At 51.3% G+C, this 14,921-nt stretch overlaps 1 protein-coding gene across 1 annotated transcript in view; it reads left to right on the top strand.

Moving 5' to 3' along the window:
• Positions 1-14,921, top strand: part of col9a3 (collagen, type IX, alpha 3) — a 170,333-nt gene that overhangs the window by 116,531 nt on the left and 38,881 nt on the right. Inside the window, exon 23 of the mRNA XM_038803765.1 lies at positions 11,975-12,028. Coding sequence (XP_038659693.1) covers positions 11,975-12,028 — 54 coding nt within the window. The remainder of the gene's footprint in view (positions 1-11,974; positions 12,029-14,921) is intronic.

The raw sequence follows: 14,921 nt of genomic DNA, 5'->3' as shown, positions 1-14,921 counted from the left end.
GTATACGACATCTAGAGCCCTTCCCTCATCAATTAACTTTGTCACTTCCTCAAAGAATTCTATTAGGTTTGTAAGACATGACCTTCCCTGCACTGTTCAATCTCTCTTCATAAAACAAACCCCTCGGCCGGGATTTTCCGAGCCTCCGCACTGAAATTGTGCTCGGCACAGGGGTGGAAAATGCGGCCTCAGACCCGCGATCGGGTCCGACTCCAGCGACCGGAGAATCTCCGCCAGCCGCGCGTGCGCAGTCGACATGGCGCTGGTCGGAGGCTGTTGAAAAAGCCCCAGCGGCAATTCTCCGCTTTCGACCGGCCGGATTCCCGCCGAGTTCCTCCGGCGTGGATCCAACATGGCTGCACGTGGCGGGAGCTCGGCATCGTGGCTGCGGTGGCCGTCCTGGTGGGGGGGGGCGGGGGATCAGTCTCCCGAGGCGGGGGCCTCCACGACGGCCAGGCCCACGATCAGGGGCCACCGATCGGCGGGCAGCGCGATCCAGGGTGGGCCTACCTTCCGCACCAACCAGCTCTGTCCTCCGCCATGTTGCGTGTGCCGGGCGCCGAGGTGGCCGCCACGTGCATGCACGGACCCGTGGCCGGCAGGTCCGCGTATCGGTGCCGGAGCTGCGTGGACCACTCCGCCCGCCGTGCTGGCCCCCTCTGGGCCACAGAATCACTGGGCCAAGAAGCCCGTTGATGCTGGCTGGAAATGCTCCAGTGTTTACACCGGCATCAACATTTAGCCGCGTTTTGGGAGAATCCCGGCCCTCATCTCTGGAATCAATCCAGTGAACATTCTCTGAACTGCCTCCAAAGCCACTACATCCTTCCTCAAATAAGGAGACCCAAACTGTGCACAATACTCCAGGTGTGGTCTCACTGATGCCGTGTACAGTCGTGACAACACTTCCTTACCTTCATATTCAATTCCTTTAGCTAGAAATGCCAACATTCCATTTTGCTTTCCTTATTACCTGCTGTACCTGTGCTAATTTCCTGACTCATGCACGAGGACCCCCAGATCCCTCTGCAACAGAGCAACATGTGTGTGAGTGTAAGTGTGTGTGTGTCAGTGCCTGCGTCTCTGTGTGGATGTCAGTGCATGTGCATGTGTCAATGTGTGTGTGTGTGTCGGTGTGAGTGTGTGTGTCAATGTTAGTGTGTGTCAGTGAGTGTGTCGGTGTGAGTGTGAGTTAATGCGAGTGATTATGTGTCAGTGTGAGTGTGTGTGTGTGAGTGTATGTGCGTGTGTCAGTGTGAGTGTGTGTGTGTGTGTCGGTGTGAGTGTGTGTGTCAATGTTAGTGTGTGTCAGTGTGAGTGTGTCTCTGTGAGTGTGAGTTAATGTGAGTGATTATGTGTCAGTGTGAGTGTGTGTGTGTCGGTGTGAGTGTGTGTGTCGGTGTGAGTGTGTGTGTCGGTGTGAGTGTGTGTGTCGGTGTGAGTGTGTGTCGGTGTGAGTGTGTGTGTCAGTGTGAGTCTGTGTGTGTCAATGTGAGTGTGTGTGTTGGTGTGAGTGTGTGTGTTGGTGTGAGTGTGTGTGTGTCAGTGTGAGTGTGTGTGTCGGTGTGAGTGTGTGTGTCGGTGTGAGTGTGTGCCGGTGTGAGTGTGTGTGTTGATGTGTGTCAGTGTGAGAGTGTGTGTGTCAGCATGAAAGTGTGTTGGTGTGAGTGTGAGTCGGTGTGAGTGCGTGTGTGTCGGCGTGTGTGTGTGTCGATGTGAGTGTGTGTGTCAGTGTGAGTGTGTGTGTGTCGATGTGAGTGTGTGTGTCAGTGTGAGTGTGTGTGTGTCAGTGTGAGTATGTGTGTGCCAGTGTGTGTGTGTCGGTGTGAGTGTGTGTGTTGATGTGAGTGTGTGTCGGTGTGAGTGTGTGTGTCAGTGTGTGTGTGTGTGTCGGTGTGAGTATGTCAGAGTGAATGTGTGTCGGTGTGAGTGTGTGTGTGTCGGTGTGAGTGTGTGTGTGTCAGCGTGAGTGTGTGTGTGTCAGCGTGAGTGTGTGTGTGTCAGTGTGAGTGTGTGTGTCAGTGTGAGTGTGTGTGGCGGTGTGAGTGTGTGTGTCAGTGTGAGTGTGTGTCTGTGTGCATGGCGGTGTGAATGTGTGTGTGTTGGTGTGAGTGTGTGTGGCAGTGTGAGTGTGTGTGTCAGTGTGAGTGTGTGTGGCAGTGTGAGTGTGTGTGTGTCAGCATGAATGTGTGTCGGTGTGAGTGTGTGTGGCAGTGTGAATGTGTGTGTGTCGGTGTGAGTGTGTGTGGCAGTGTGAGTGTGTGTGTGTGAGTGTGAATGTGTGTCGGTGTGAGTGTGTGTGTCGGTGTGTGTGTGTGTGTCGGTGTGTGTGTGTGTCAGTGTGAGTGTGTGTGTGTGTCAGTGTTAGTGTGTGTGTGTCAGTGTGAGTGTGTGTGTGTCGGTGTGAGGGTGTGTGTCAGTGTGAGTGTGTGTGGCGGTGTGTGGGTGTCGGTGTGAGTGTGTGTGTGTCAGTGTGAGTGTGTGTGCCGGTGTGAGTGTGTGTGTCGGCGTGAGTGTGTGTGTCGGTGTGAGTGTGTCGGTGTGTGTGTTGGTGTGAGTGTGTGTGTCGGTGTGAGTGTGTCGGTGTGAGTGTGTCGGTGTGAGTGTGTGTTGGTGTGAGTGAGTGTGTCGGTGTGTGTGTGTCGGTCTGTGTGTGTCGGTGTGTGTGTGTTGGTGCGAGTGTGTGTGTCAGCGTGAATGTATGTCGGTGTGAATGTGTGTGTCGGTGTGAGTGTGTGTCGGTGTGTGTGTGCGTGTTGGTGTGTGTCGGTGTGTGTGTGTGTCGATGTGTGTGTGTTGGTGTGAGTGTGCGTGTGTCGGTGTGAGTGTGTGTGTGCGTCAGTGTGAGTGTGTGTGTGTCAGCTTGAATGTATGTCGGTGTGAGTGTGTGTCGGTGTGTGTGTGTCGGTGTGAGTGTGTGTGTGCCAGTGTGAGTGTGTGTGTCAGCGTGAATGTATGTCGGTGTGAGTGTGTGTGTCGGTGTGAGTGTGTGTGTCGGTGTGTGTGTGTCGGTGTGTGTGTGTGTCGGTGTGTGTGTGTGTCGGTGTGAGTGTGTGTGTCGGTGTGAGTGTGTGTGTCGGTGTGATTGTGTGTCGGTGTGATTGTGTGTCGGTGTGAGTGTGTGTGTGTCAGTGTGAATGTGTGTCGGTGTGAGTGTGTGTGTCGGTGTGTGTGTCAGTGTGAGTGAGTATGTGTCGGTGTGAGTGAGTGTGTGTCGGTGTGAGTGTGTGTGTCGGTGTATGTGTCGGTGTGAGTGAGTGTGTGTCGGTGTGAGTGTGTGTGTGTGTCAGTGTGTGTGTGTCGGTGTGAGTGTGTGTGTGTCGGTGTGAGTGTGTGTGTGTCGGTGTGAGTGTGTGTGTCGGTGTGAGTGTGTGTGTCGGTGTGAGTGTCTGTCGGTGTGAGTGTGTGTCGGTGTATGTGTCGGTGTGAGCGTGTGTGTCGGTGTGAGTGTGTGTCGGTGTGTGTGTCGGTGTGAGTGTGTGTCGGTGTGAGTGTGTCGGTGTGAGTGTGTCGGTGTGAGTGAGTGTGTGTCGGTGTGAGTGTGTGTGTCAGTGTGAGTGTCGGTGTGTGTGTGTGTCGGTGTGTGTGTGTCGGTGTGTGTGTGTGTCGGTGTGAGTGTGTGTGTGTGTGTCAGTGTGAATGTGTCGGTGTGAGTGTGTGTGTCGGTGTGAGTGTGTGTGTCGGTGTGTGTGTCGGTGTGAGTGGGTGTGTCGGTGTGAGTGAGTGTGTGTCGGTGTGAGTGTGTGTGTCGGTGTATGTGTCGGTGTGAGTGTGTGTCGGTGTGAGTGTGTGTGTGTGTCAGCGTGAATGTATGTCGGTGTGAGTGTGTGTGTCGGTGTGAGTGTGTGTGTCGGTGTGTGTGTGTCGGTGTGTGTGTGTGTCGGTGTGTGTGTGTGTCGGTGTGAGTGTGTGTGTCGGTGTGAGTGTGTGTGTCGGTGTGATTGTGTGTCGGTGTGATTGTGTGTCGGTGTGAGTGTGTGTGTGTCAGTGTGAATGTGTGTCGGTGTGAGTGTGTGTGTCGGTGTGTGTGTCAGTGTGAGTGAGTATGTGTCGGTGTGAGTGAGTGTGTGTCGGTGTGAGTGTGTGTGTCGGTGTATGTGTCGGTGTGAGTGAGTGTGTGTCGGTGTGAGTGTGTGTGTGTGTCAGTGTGTGTGTGTCGGTGTGAGTGTGTGTGTGTCGTGTGAGTGTGTGTGTGTCGGTGTGAGTGTGTGTGTCGGTGTGAGTGTGTGTGTCGGTGTGAGTGTCTGTCGGTGTGAGTGTGTGTCGGTGTATGTGTCGGTGTGAGCGTGTGTGTCGGTGTGAGTGTGTGTCGGTGTGTGTGTCGGTGTGAGTGTGTGTCGGTGTGAGTGTGTCGGTGTGAGTGTGTCGGTGTGAGTGAGTGTGTGTCGGTGTGAGTGTGTGTGTCAGTGTGAGTGTCGGTGTGTGTGTGTGTCGGTGTGTGTGTGTCGGTGTGTGTGTGTGTCGGTGTGAGTGTGTGTGTGTGTGTCAGTGTGAATGTGTCGGTGTGAGTGTGTGTGTCGGTGTGAGTGTGTGTGTCGGTGTGTGTGTCGGTGTGAGTGTGTGTGTCGGTGTGAGTGAGTGTGTGTCGGTGTGAGTGTGTGTGTCGGTGTATGTGTCGGTGTGAGTGTGTGTCGGTGTGAGTGTGTGTGTGTGTCGGTGTGAGTGTGTGTCTGTGTGTGTGTCGGTGTGAGTGTGTGTGTCGGTGTATGTGTCGGTGTGTCGGTGTGTGTCGGTGTGAGTGTGTGTGTCGGTGTGAGTGAGTGTGTGTCGGTGTGAGTGTGTGTCGGTGTGAGTGAGTGTGTGTCGGTGTGTGTGTCGGTGTGAGTGTGTGTCGGTGTGAGTATGTCGGTGTGAATGTGTGTGTGTCGGTGTGAGTGTGTGTGTGTCGGTGTGAGGGTGTGTGTCAGTGTGAGTGTGTGTGGCGGTGTGTGGGTGTCGGTGTGAGTGTGTGTGTGTCAGTGTGAGTGTGTGTGCCGGTGTGAGTGTGTGTGTCGGCGTGAGTGTGTGTGTCGGCGTGAGTGTGTGTGTCGGTGTGAGTGTGTCGGTGTGTGTGTTGGTGTGAGTGTGTGTGTCGGTGTGAGTGTGTCGGTGTGAGTGTGTCGGTGTGAGTGTGTCGGTGTGAGTGTGTGTTGGTGTGAGTGAGTGTGTCGGTCTGTGTGTGTCGGTGTGTGTGTGTTGGTGCGAGTGTGTGTGTCAGCGTGAATGTATGTCGGTGTGAATGTGTGTGTCGGTGTGAGTGTGTGTCGGTGTGTGTGTGCGTGTTGGTGTGTGTCGGTGTGTGTGTGTGTCGATGTGTGTGTGTTGGTGTGAGTGTGCGTGTGTCGGTGTGAGTGTGTGTGTGCGTCAGTGTGAGTGTGTGTGTGTCAGCTTGAATGTATGTCGGTGTGAGTGTGTGTCGGTGTGTGTGTGTCGGTGTGAGTGTGTGTGTGCCAGTGTGAGTGTGTGTGTCAGCGTGAATGTATGTCGGTGTGAGTGTGTGTGTCGGTGTCGGTGTGTGTGTGTCGGTGTGTGTGTGTCGGTGTGTGTGTGTGTCGGTGTGTGTGTGTGTCGGTGTGAGTGTGTGTGTCGGTGTGTGTGTCGGTGTGAGTTTGTGTGTCGGTGTGAGTGTGTGTGTGTCAGTGTGAATGTGTGTCGGTGTGAGTGTGTGTGTCGGTGTGTGTGTCAGTGTGAGTGAGTGTGTGTCGTTGTGAGTGAGTGTGTGTCGGTGTGAGTGTGTGTGTCGGTGTATGTGTCGGTGTGAGTGAGTGTGTGTCGGTGTGAGTGTGTGTGTGTGTCAGTGTGTGTGTGTCGGTGTGAGTGTGTGTGTCTGTGTGTGTGTCGGTGTGAGTGTGTGTGTCGGTGTGAGTGTGTGTGTCGGTGTGTGTGTGTGTCGATGTGTGTGTGTTGGTGTGAGTGTGCGTGTGTCGGTGTGAGTGTGTGTGTGCGTCAGTGTGAGTGTGTGTGTGTCAGCTTGAATGTATGTCGGTGTGAGTGTGTGTCGGTGTGTGTGTGTCGGTGTGAGTGTGTGTGTGCCAGTGTGAGTGTGTGTGTCAGCGTGAATGTATGTCGGTGTGAGTGTGTGTGTCGGTGTGTGTGTGTGTGTCGGTGTCGGTGTGAGTGTGTGTGTCGGTGTGTGTGTGTGTCAGTGTGAATGTGTGTCGGTGTGAGTGTGTGTGTCGGTGTGTGTGTCAGTGTGAGTGAGTGTGTGTCGGTGTGAGTGAGTGTGTGTCGGTGTGAGTGTGTGTGTCGGTGTATGTGTCGGTGTGAGTGAGTGTGTGTCGGTGTGAGTGTGTGTGTGTGTCAGTGTGTGTGTGTCGGTGTGAGTGTGTGTGTCTGTGTGTGTGTCGGTGTGAGTGTGTGTGTCGGTGTGAGTGTGTGTGTCGGTGTGAGTGTCTGTCGGTGTGAGTGTGTGTCGGTGTATGTGTCGGTGTGAGCGTGTGTGTCGGTGTGAGTGTGTGTCGGTGTGTGTGTCGGTGTGAGTGTGTGTCGGTGTGAGTGTGTCGGTGTGAGTGAGTGTGTGTCGGTGTGAGTGTGTGTGTCAGTGTGAGTGTCGGTGTGTGTGTGTGTCGGTGTGTGTGTGTCGGTGTGTGTGTCGGTGTGAGTGTGTGTGTCGGTGTGTGTGTCGGTGTGAGTGTGCGTGTCGGTGTGAGTGTGTGTCGGTGTGAGTGTGTGTGTGTGTGTCAGTGTGAATGTGTCGGTGTGAGTGTGTGTGTCGGTGTGAGTGTGTGTGTCGGTGTGTGTGTCGGTGTGAGTGGGTGTGTCGGTGTGAGTGAGTGTGTGTCGGTGTGAGTGTGTGTGTCGGTGTATGTGTCGGTGTGAGTGTGTGTCGGTGTGAGTGTGTGTGTGTGTCGGTGTGAGTGTGTGTCTGTGTGTGTGTCGGTGTGAGTGTGTGTGTCGGTGTATGTGTCGGTGTGTCGGTGTGTGTCGGTGTGAGTGTGTGTGTCGGTGTGAGTGAGTGTGTGTCGGTGTGAGTGTGTGTCGGTGTGAGTGAGTGTGTGTCGGTGTGAGTGTGTTGGTGTGAGTGTGTGTGTCGGTGTGTGTGTCGGTGTGAGTGTGTGTCGGTGTGAGTATGTCGGTGTGAATGTGTGTGTGTCGGTGTGAGTGTGTGTGTTTCAGTGTGAATGTATGTCGGTGTGAGCATGTGTGCGGTGTGAGTGTGTCGGTGTGAGTGTGTGTGTGTCAGCGTGAATGTGTGTCGGTGTGAGTGTGTGTGTCGGTGTGTGTGTCGGTGTGAGTATGTTGGTGTGAGCATGTGTGTCGGTGTGAGTGTGTCGGTGTGAGTGTGTGTCGGTGTGAGTGTGTGTATCGGTGTGAGTGTCGGTGTGAGTGTGTGTGTCGGTGTGAGTGTGTGTATCGGTGTGTGTCGGTGAGAGTGTGTGTGTCGGCGTGTGTATCGGTGTGAGTGTGTGTATCGGTGTGAATGTGTGTGTGTCGGCGTGTGTATCGGTGTGAGTGTGTGTATCGGTGTGAGTGTGTGTGTCGTGTGTGTGTCGGTGTGAGTGTGTGTGTATCGGTGTGTGTGTGTGTGTCAGTGTGTGTGTCGGTGTGTGTCGGTGTGAGTGTATGTGTGTCAGTGTGTGTGTCGGTGTGAGTGTGTGTCAGACGGCAGATTTCCTTCCCTAAAGGACATTAGTGAACCAGTTGGGTTTATCGAACAATCGTGTTGTTTTACGGTCACCATTATTGATAATCGGTTTTTATTCCGAGTTTATTTAATCTAAAATGCCCAGCTATCATGTTGGAGTTTGCATTCAATTCTCTGAATTATTGTTACTTGTCCACTACCAATGCTACCATATCCCTGAACTTTACAGTCAATCAAACACCTTTGCGGTGTAACCACTCTTGCAATTTAGACAATGTGGCACCCTGTTTAAGCTGCAAGGCAGAACCCCCAACAGTGCAGCTCTCTCTCAGTATCACATTGGGAGTGTCAGCCTGGATTCTGTGTTCAAGTCTTTGGAGCAGGACTTGAACTCACAACCTCCTGGCTCAGAGGCGAGAGGACTGCGCACTGAGCCATGACTGACAGATACTAATTAACAGATTCCCCAAGGTTGGAACCATTTCACACAACAGACATGAGGAATCAGCATCATCACCTTTCTGACCTGCAAATGTTCCGTATAATCAGGTCACTGCTGCTTACTGTCCCGGCACTGAGTCTGACTGCGATTGAAATGTTTTTGTGTTTGATGAGGAATGTCCGTCTCTCTTCCCCTGTCTAACCCTCTCTCTCCATCGCTCCCCCTCTCATCATCAATCTTTTCCTCCCACCGACTCATTTTTTCTTTCTATTGCTGCCTTCCATCCCTCCATTTCACACATCTCCTCTTCCACGATCTCTTCCTAATCTTACCCACCTCTCTTCCTCCTTTCCTTTCTTTCTCTTTTCTTCTATTTTCTCTGTCACATCTTTCTCACGTTCCCTCTTTCTCACAGTGCACCCCCCCCACAAACCATCCTGTTCTCCTCCTTTTCCTTTCTCGAGTCCTGCTTTCTTTTTCACATCTCTCCTTTATTTGCTCTTCTTTTCCCTCTCTCTTACGTTCTCTCAATCTCTCTCCTCCTCTATCCACTTTTCTCCCCATTCTCCTCTCTTGCACTCTCATCCTATTCACTCTTTCTCCCTTCCTTACCTCCCTCATTCGCCCTCTCTTACTTGTGTCACCATCTCTTCCTTTCTATCATTCCACCTTTTCCCATTCTCTTGTGTTCCTTCTTCTAACTCCACCCCCTTTGCTTTCTCCCTTCCTCCTCTCTTGTCCACATCCCTCCCTTTCTCAACCTTCTGAGCTGCCTCTTCCACTGCCTCTTATCCACTCACACTATCCTCCTTTGCCTCTTCCCCTGTCCTCAGTTTCTTCTCTCTTCCGAACCCTCTAGACTCTCTCTCCCATTCTCCCACTGCCTCTTATCCACTCACACTATCCTCCTTTGCCTCTTCCCCTCTCCTCAGTTTCTTCTCTCTTCCAAACCCTCTAGACTCTCTCTCCCATTCTCCCACTGCCTCTTATCCACTCACACTATCCTCCTTTGCCTCTTCCCCTCTCCTCAGTTTGTTCTCTCTTCCGAACCCTCTAGACTCTCTCCCCCATTCTCTCTCCATCATTAATTCCCGCCGCTTTCTTTTCTCTCTCTTTCCCTCTCCCTATTTCCCAATTCTTTCGCATCCTCGTTTCTCCCCTTCCCATCCTCCCTCTCATTCCTTGTTTAATATTACAGAAGGAGACCAATCAGCCGATCCGGCCTGTGTCCAATTAGTCCCATTCCCTCACTCGTTCCCCCTATCCCGGCAATTCTTTTCGGTTTCATGCATTTGTCCAACTCTCCTTTAAAAGTCATTTTGAATCTGCCTCCGTCACCCTGTCAGGCAGCACGTTCTCGATGGTAACCCTTTCTATCTATCCTTTAATCTCTTTCTTTCTCTCCACACCCTGTACAGTGAGATCGAGCCAGGATTGCGATCCCAGGCGATGTGTTTGTAGTGAATAAGCTGCACGTAGTAACTGGTGTGCCCGCACCTGAAAGACATTCGACTACATTTTGCAGGAAGGGTTTTTAGTTCACGCAGGAGGCTAGACCGGCTAACCTTTCAGTCGGATTTGCTCCCTCGCTCCTGCTCTCAAAGGCTCATTGTTTGCCTTGTGTACACAAGACTTGGTGGTTCTCTGGAAAATCCGGGGACTGATAGTTGGAACAGCTCCGGTCTGGGGCCTGGGTTCTTGCCAGAACACAAGGATCACTGTCAGCAATGAATGACACAGGCTCCATTCAGTACCTGAGATCCTGCTGGATTTGACTGGGAAAGCAGCCCGGGACGTGGAGCAGATCCTTGTAGAATGCACAGCACTGGGACTAACCCCAGAAACCCAGTCACTATTCATACAAACCAGACAGCCGACCTTTATGACAGGCCCATCCTGAGGGACAAACCCGATTTGCATTTAGATGGCACCTTTAGTGTCGTCAAATGGGCTGAGGTATTTCACGCCAGAGCTTTCAAACAAAATTTGACACCAAGGCACAGAGGGAGATCTTAATTCAGTCAAGGAGGTTAGCTTTAAAGAGCACAGTAAGAAGTCTTACAACACCAGGTTAAAGTCCAACAGGTTAACCTGGTGTTGTACTGTGCTCACCCCAGTCCAACGCCGGCATCTCCACATCATAGCTTTAAAGAGGGTCTTAATGGAGGGGAAAGACGGAGAGGGTTAGGGAGGGAATTCCGGGCCTTGGGACCCAGACTGCTGCAGGCTAATGAAGGAAAGCTGAGATCTCGGAGGGTGACAACGCTGGAGCAGCGGAACATCCTTGGGCCCTCAGGCACATCCCCCAGGAACACAACGGAGACACCGCAGGGTTTGGTTACACTGGTGCTGGCCTAATGGGAGGAAGTTTCCCCAATTCTGCCCATCCTCCAGAACGGGATATTGGCTCAAGCTGGTGACCATCACTCGATGATGTTTCTCTGCTCCTGCCTTCATGTTGGATCCTCAAGCAGCTTCTCTGTAAAAATCCTACCGCATTCTCACCCTGCCTCACGGTGACACTGATGATAAGGTTTTAAGTCACTAAAAGGAGATGGAACTTTGGTATTTTCCCGTCTGAATTACAGCATTTTATTGGCCATCTATGGAAAGCCAGTCTGGGAATAATTTGCTCCAGAATCTCCTGTGATGGCAGATGCTGAATGTGATTCCCCCCAATATGAGTGGGTATATTCAAAGAAGGCAGTGTATATGTTGTTATATTACCCGTGTACATGTATTCTGTATTTAGAGATGACTGTACGGCTTACTGTCTGAAGGATGTCAGCCACCCAGTGTCGGGAGCGCAGGGTGCACGAGGCTCTCTGCAGTGGGGTGCGGGTCTCACTCGTGCCTGACACTGTGTCGCCCCCCCCCCCCCCCCTCACCCCCTCTGGGGATCCCCCGGAATCTGGCACATCATAATTGAAGGTTCTTTTGTTTTTCTGCCTCCACAGATAGTTGAGGCAGTGCCCTATTGCCCCCCCCCCCTTCACCAACACCCCGACTCCCTCCCTCCCCACCACCCTCATTACCCCTCCCCCCTTCCTCTCCCTTCTGTTGGTACAGAGGTGAGGGTATCTGGTCTCTCCAGCACAGTTTAGTGCTTGTACCGTTTGTTTTTTGTAGAAACGTGTTGTGAACTGTTTAATAATCAGAGTATCCCCCCCCCCCCCCCCCCCACCCTCCCCGTACGTTGGTACTGAGGGGAGGGGACCCTGTTTCTCCAACACAAAATTAGTGTTCTTCTATTTGGCCTTGTATATATTTTTTACTGTTTTAATAAAAATATATGTACGGCTTACTGAGCGTACACGCATGTGTGTACCTGTGGGTTTACGTGAAAATAAAAAAACACCACCAGACATCACAAAGCACCTCACAGCCAATGAAGTATTTTTGAAGTGCAGTCACTGTTGTGACGTAGGAGAGACAGCAGCCCCGATTTGTGCACAGCAAGATCCCACAAACAGCAATGGGATAATGAGGCTGTTCCTGCCATGTTGGGGGAGGGATAAATATTGCAGCCAGAGGCCGGTTAGTAATACCCTGCTCTGCTTCGAAGGAATGCCATTGCATCGTTCACATTCACCTGAATGAGGTCAGGCGGGGCCTGGGTTTAATGGCTGCTCTCGAAAAACGTCACCTCCGACCGTGCTGCACCACGTCAGTAACGGCACTGGGGCGTCCGCCTATTTTGTTGAGCCTAAGTCCGAGTGTTAGCTAGAATTCTACAATCCTGGGACTCGGGCGGCAATGTTACAAACTGGGCCACAGCTGACAGTCTCTCTGTGCACTTTGAGTGTTCATGTGCATGTCCCTGTGTGTGTGATTTCCTGAGTGTACCTGTGCCTGTACCTCTGTGTATACCCCCCCCCCCCCCCCTGGGATTACCTGAACTGTTACCTGTGTGTACCTCTGCATCACCTGCAGCCAGATTTATGCCTCTTTTTTCCATATCTTTGCAGGGGGAGATGGGGCCGGCTGGGGAACGTGGAATCCGGGGACGTGGAGGCTTCCAGGTAAGGAGCAATCTTCTTGCATTTACACAGAATTAACCAAAACGCCGCCAGTCAATGGACTGTTTCTGAACTGTAGTCAATTCTGCAATGCGGGAAACATGGCAGCCAACCTACGCACAGCAAGATCCCACACACAACAATGTGATAAATGTTCAGTTTTTCTGCTTTTTGTGATGTTATCTGAGTGTACGTATTGGTCGCGGTCACCAGGGCAAATTCTCCTGCTTTTCTGTGGAATAGGGCATTGTGGGATCTTTTATGACCACTTGACCGGACAGATGGGGCATTGGTTCATCTGAAAGGCAGCTCTTCTGGCAGTGTGGCACTCCCACAGGGCTGCTCTGGGACTGTTTGCCTGGAATATGTACCAAGATCCTGAATCTCTTATCCTGAGAATCGCCCCCTCATCCCAGAGTAAAGCTTGAGCCAGGCTCCTGACTTGTGTGCGTGAGGTGCATGGAGGTCAGGCTAACAGTCCCTGTGACAGTCCTCACCTGGGCCTCTGACAAGATGTCTGTCTCCACACAGGGCCCTGGGACTGGGTATTCTCAGCAACCAGTTCAATGGGAATGGCCTTCCCATCCGAGCCTGGCCTCACCTTGTCTGATACCAGCTACCACAGGGTAATCATTCATAATGGGAACGTTGGTGATTTGTTTTTACTTCATCGCAGTATTAATGTAAGCCTACTTGTGACAATAAAGATTATTATTATAAGAAACGGATGATGCAAATATAGTAGTCCAAGAAGAACATTGAGATATTGGATGGGATAATCATAAAGAGAGAGGAAGTACTCAAAGGATTGAAATCCTTGAAAGTTGATAAGTCGCCAGGGCCAGATGGATTATTTCCGAGGCTACTGAAGGAGGTCAGGGAGGAGATAGCAGATGCTCAGAGGATAATTTTCCAATCCTCACTAGACACAGGGGAGGATTGTTTAAAAAAGGATCAAAGGAAATGTAAAAAAATTATAGGCCAGTTAGTCTTACATCAGTGGTGGGCAAATTAGTAGAATCAACCCTGAAAGATAGGATTAACGGACACATAGAAAGCCACACACTAGTCAGCATGGATTTGTTAACGGAAGATCTTGCCTCACAAATTTGAGTGAATTCTTTGAGGAAGTGACCAGAAGGGTTGATGTAGGTAGTGCAGTGGATGCTGTGTACTTGGATTTTAGCACGACGTTTGGCAAGGTCCCACATGGCAAATTGGTCAAAAGTAAAAGGTCATGGGATACATGGCAATGTGGCAAACTGGATAAAAAGTTGGCTTAGTAACAGAAAACAAAGGTTACCCTTGTAAATGGAAAGTTGTTCAAGTGGTCTTCCACAGGTCTCGTGTTGGGACCCTTATTGTTTGTGTTATATATTAGCGATTTGGACGTGAATAGAGGGATTGGGGGGGGGGGGGGGGGGGGGGGGGAGGACACACACGATTGGGAAATTTGCAGACGACACAATGTGGGATGGAAGTTTGCAAGAAGTTGGGGTCAAGTGTTGGTCCTTTGAGCAGAGGGCTGCTGGCAACAGGTTTAAAGGAGAGAAGGACATTGTCTGAAAACAGAGGATTGTTTGCAATATTGGCTAAAGCGGGGGTCAGGAAGGATCAGCAATTTAGTGAGATTAGAGTTGAGGTTACAGGAGGTGGGTCTGATGGACAAAATGAACTCAGAGAGCGCATATGGGGAGACAGGAGAGAAACTAGATAAAGATACAACTTCAGGGCAAGGGGGCAAATCCTTTGGAGAAGTTTGGCCAAGTGGGCGACATGGTAGCACAGTGGTTAACACTGTTGCTTCACTGCACCAGGGTCCCGGGTTCGATTCCCGGATTGGGTTACTGTCTGTGCGGAGTCTGCACGTTCTCGCCGTGTCTGCGTGGGTTTCCTCCGGGTGCTCCGGTTCCCTCCCACAAGTCCCGAAAGATGTGCTGTTAGATGGATTGGACATTCTGAATTCTCCCTCTGTGTACCTGAACAGTCGCCGGAATGTGGCGACTAGGGGCTTTTCACAGTAACTTCATTGCAGTGTTAATGTAAACCTACTTGTGACAATAAAGATGATTATTATTAGTGAGAGGAGGGACTCAGTAGAGCAAACTGATTGGCAGTGGATGGCCAAACTGACTGTCCACCATATCCTTTCAACTCCGTGTCCCTTGGGTTACCTGAGTGGAGATGAGGGCCATAGCAGAGGGAATGACCCGGGTGAGAAAGAGTATTGGCTTGATTGGGGAATTAGGCATTACAGTTGGAGGTGGTGAGGGTATGCACATGCAGGAATGTTGTGGGGAACAGGAGGTCAAGGGCCAGATAGTTGGGATTTTGGAAGTGCAGATGTGATTGAATTCTGGATAGGTTTTCCCAGGGATGAATACAGAAGAATTGAGGCTGGGCCATGCCCAAAGCTGCATTGCTGTGGTGCACAGACAGGGGGCGCTCCTCATCAGGCCTGTTCCTGTGGTGTTGGCTCTTTCCCATGAATCCCTCCCCGTCAATCCCAGAGAGCTCACAGTTTATTGAAAAGATGTTTGAATGCTCACATTAATCACACGGTTGTCATTTAAATGTTATTGGAACTCATTATTTGTTGATATCAAAGGATTTGACCAGAGGTTTAAACAGTTTTCAAGATCATTGAAATACCATCTTTCCCACAGCCTTGAAACCTTGTCTCGCACTCATTCCTAATTTTTCCTCCGTTTTGTCTGCTCCTCTTTGTTCCCTGGATCCTTTCCCACCCTCCTTCCCTCTTTCCTGTTCTTCTCTCTCAATTTCAATTCGCCTCACTCCACCCCTTCATTTTATCCTCTTCACCTTTTCCCTCTTCCCCATATCCAACTCTGCCATTCATCAACTACCTTTCACCGCAGCTCTCTCCTTCCTTCCA

The sequence above is a fragment of the Scyliorhinus canicula genome, chromosome 7 (assembly GCF_902713615.1).
Source record: "Scyliorhinus canicula chromosome 7, sScyCan1.1, whole genome shotgun sequence".
Classification (NCBI taxonomy): Eukaryota; Metazoa; Chordata; class Chondrichthyes; order Carcharhiniformes; family Scyliorhinidae; genus Scyliorhinus; species Scyliorhinus canicula.
This window is presented reverse-complemented; position numbering and strand designations above follow the sequence as displayed.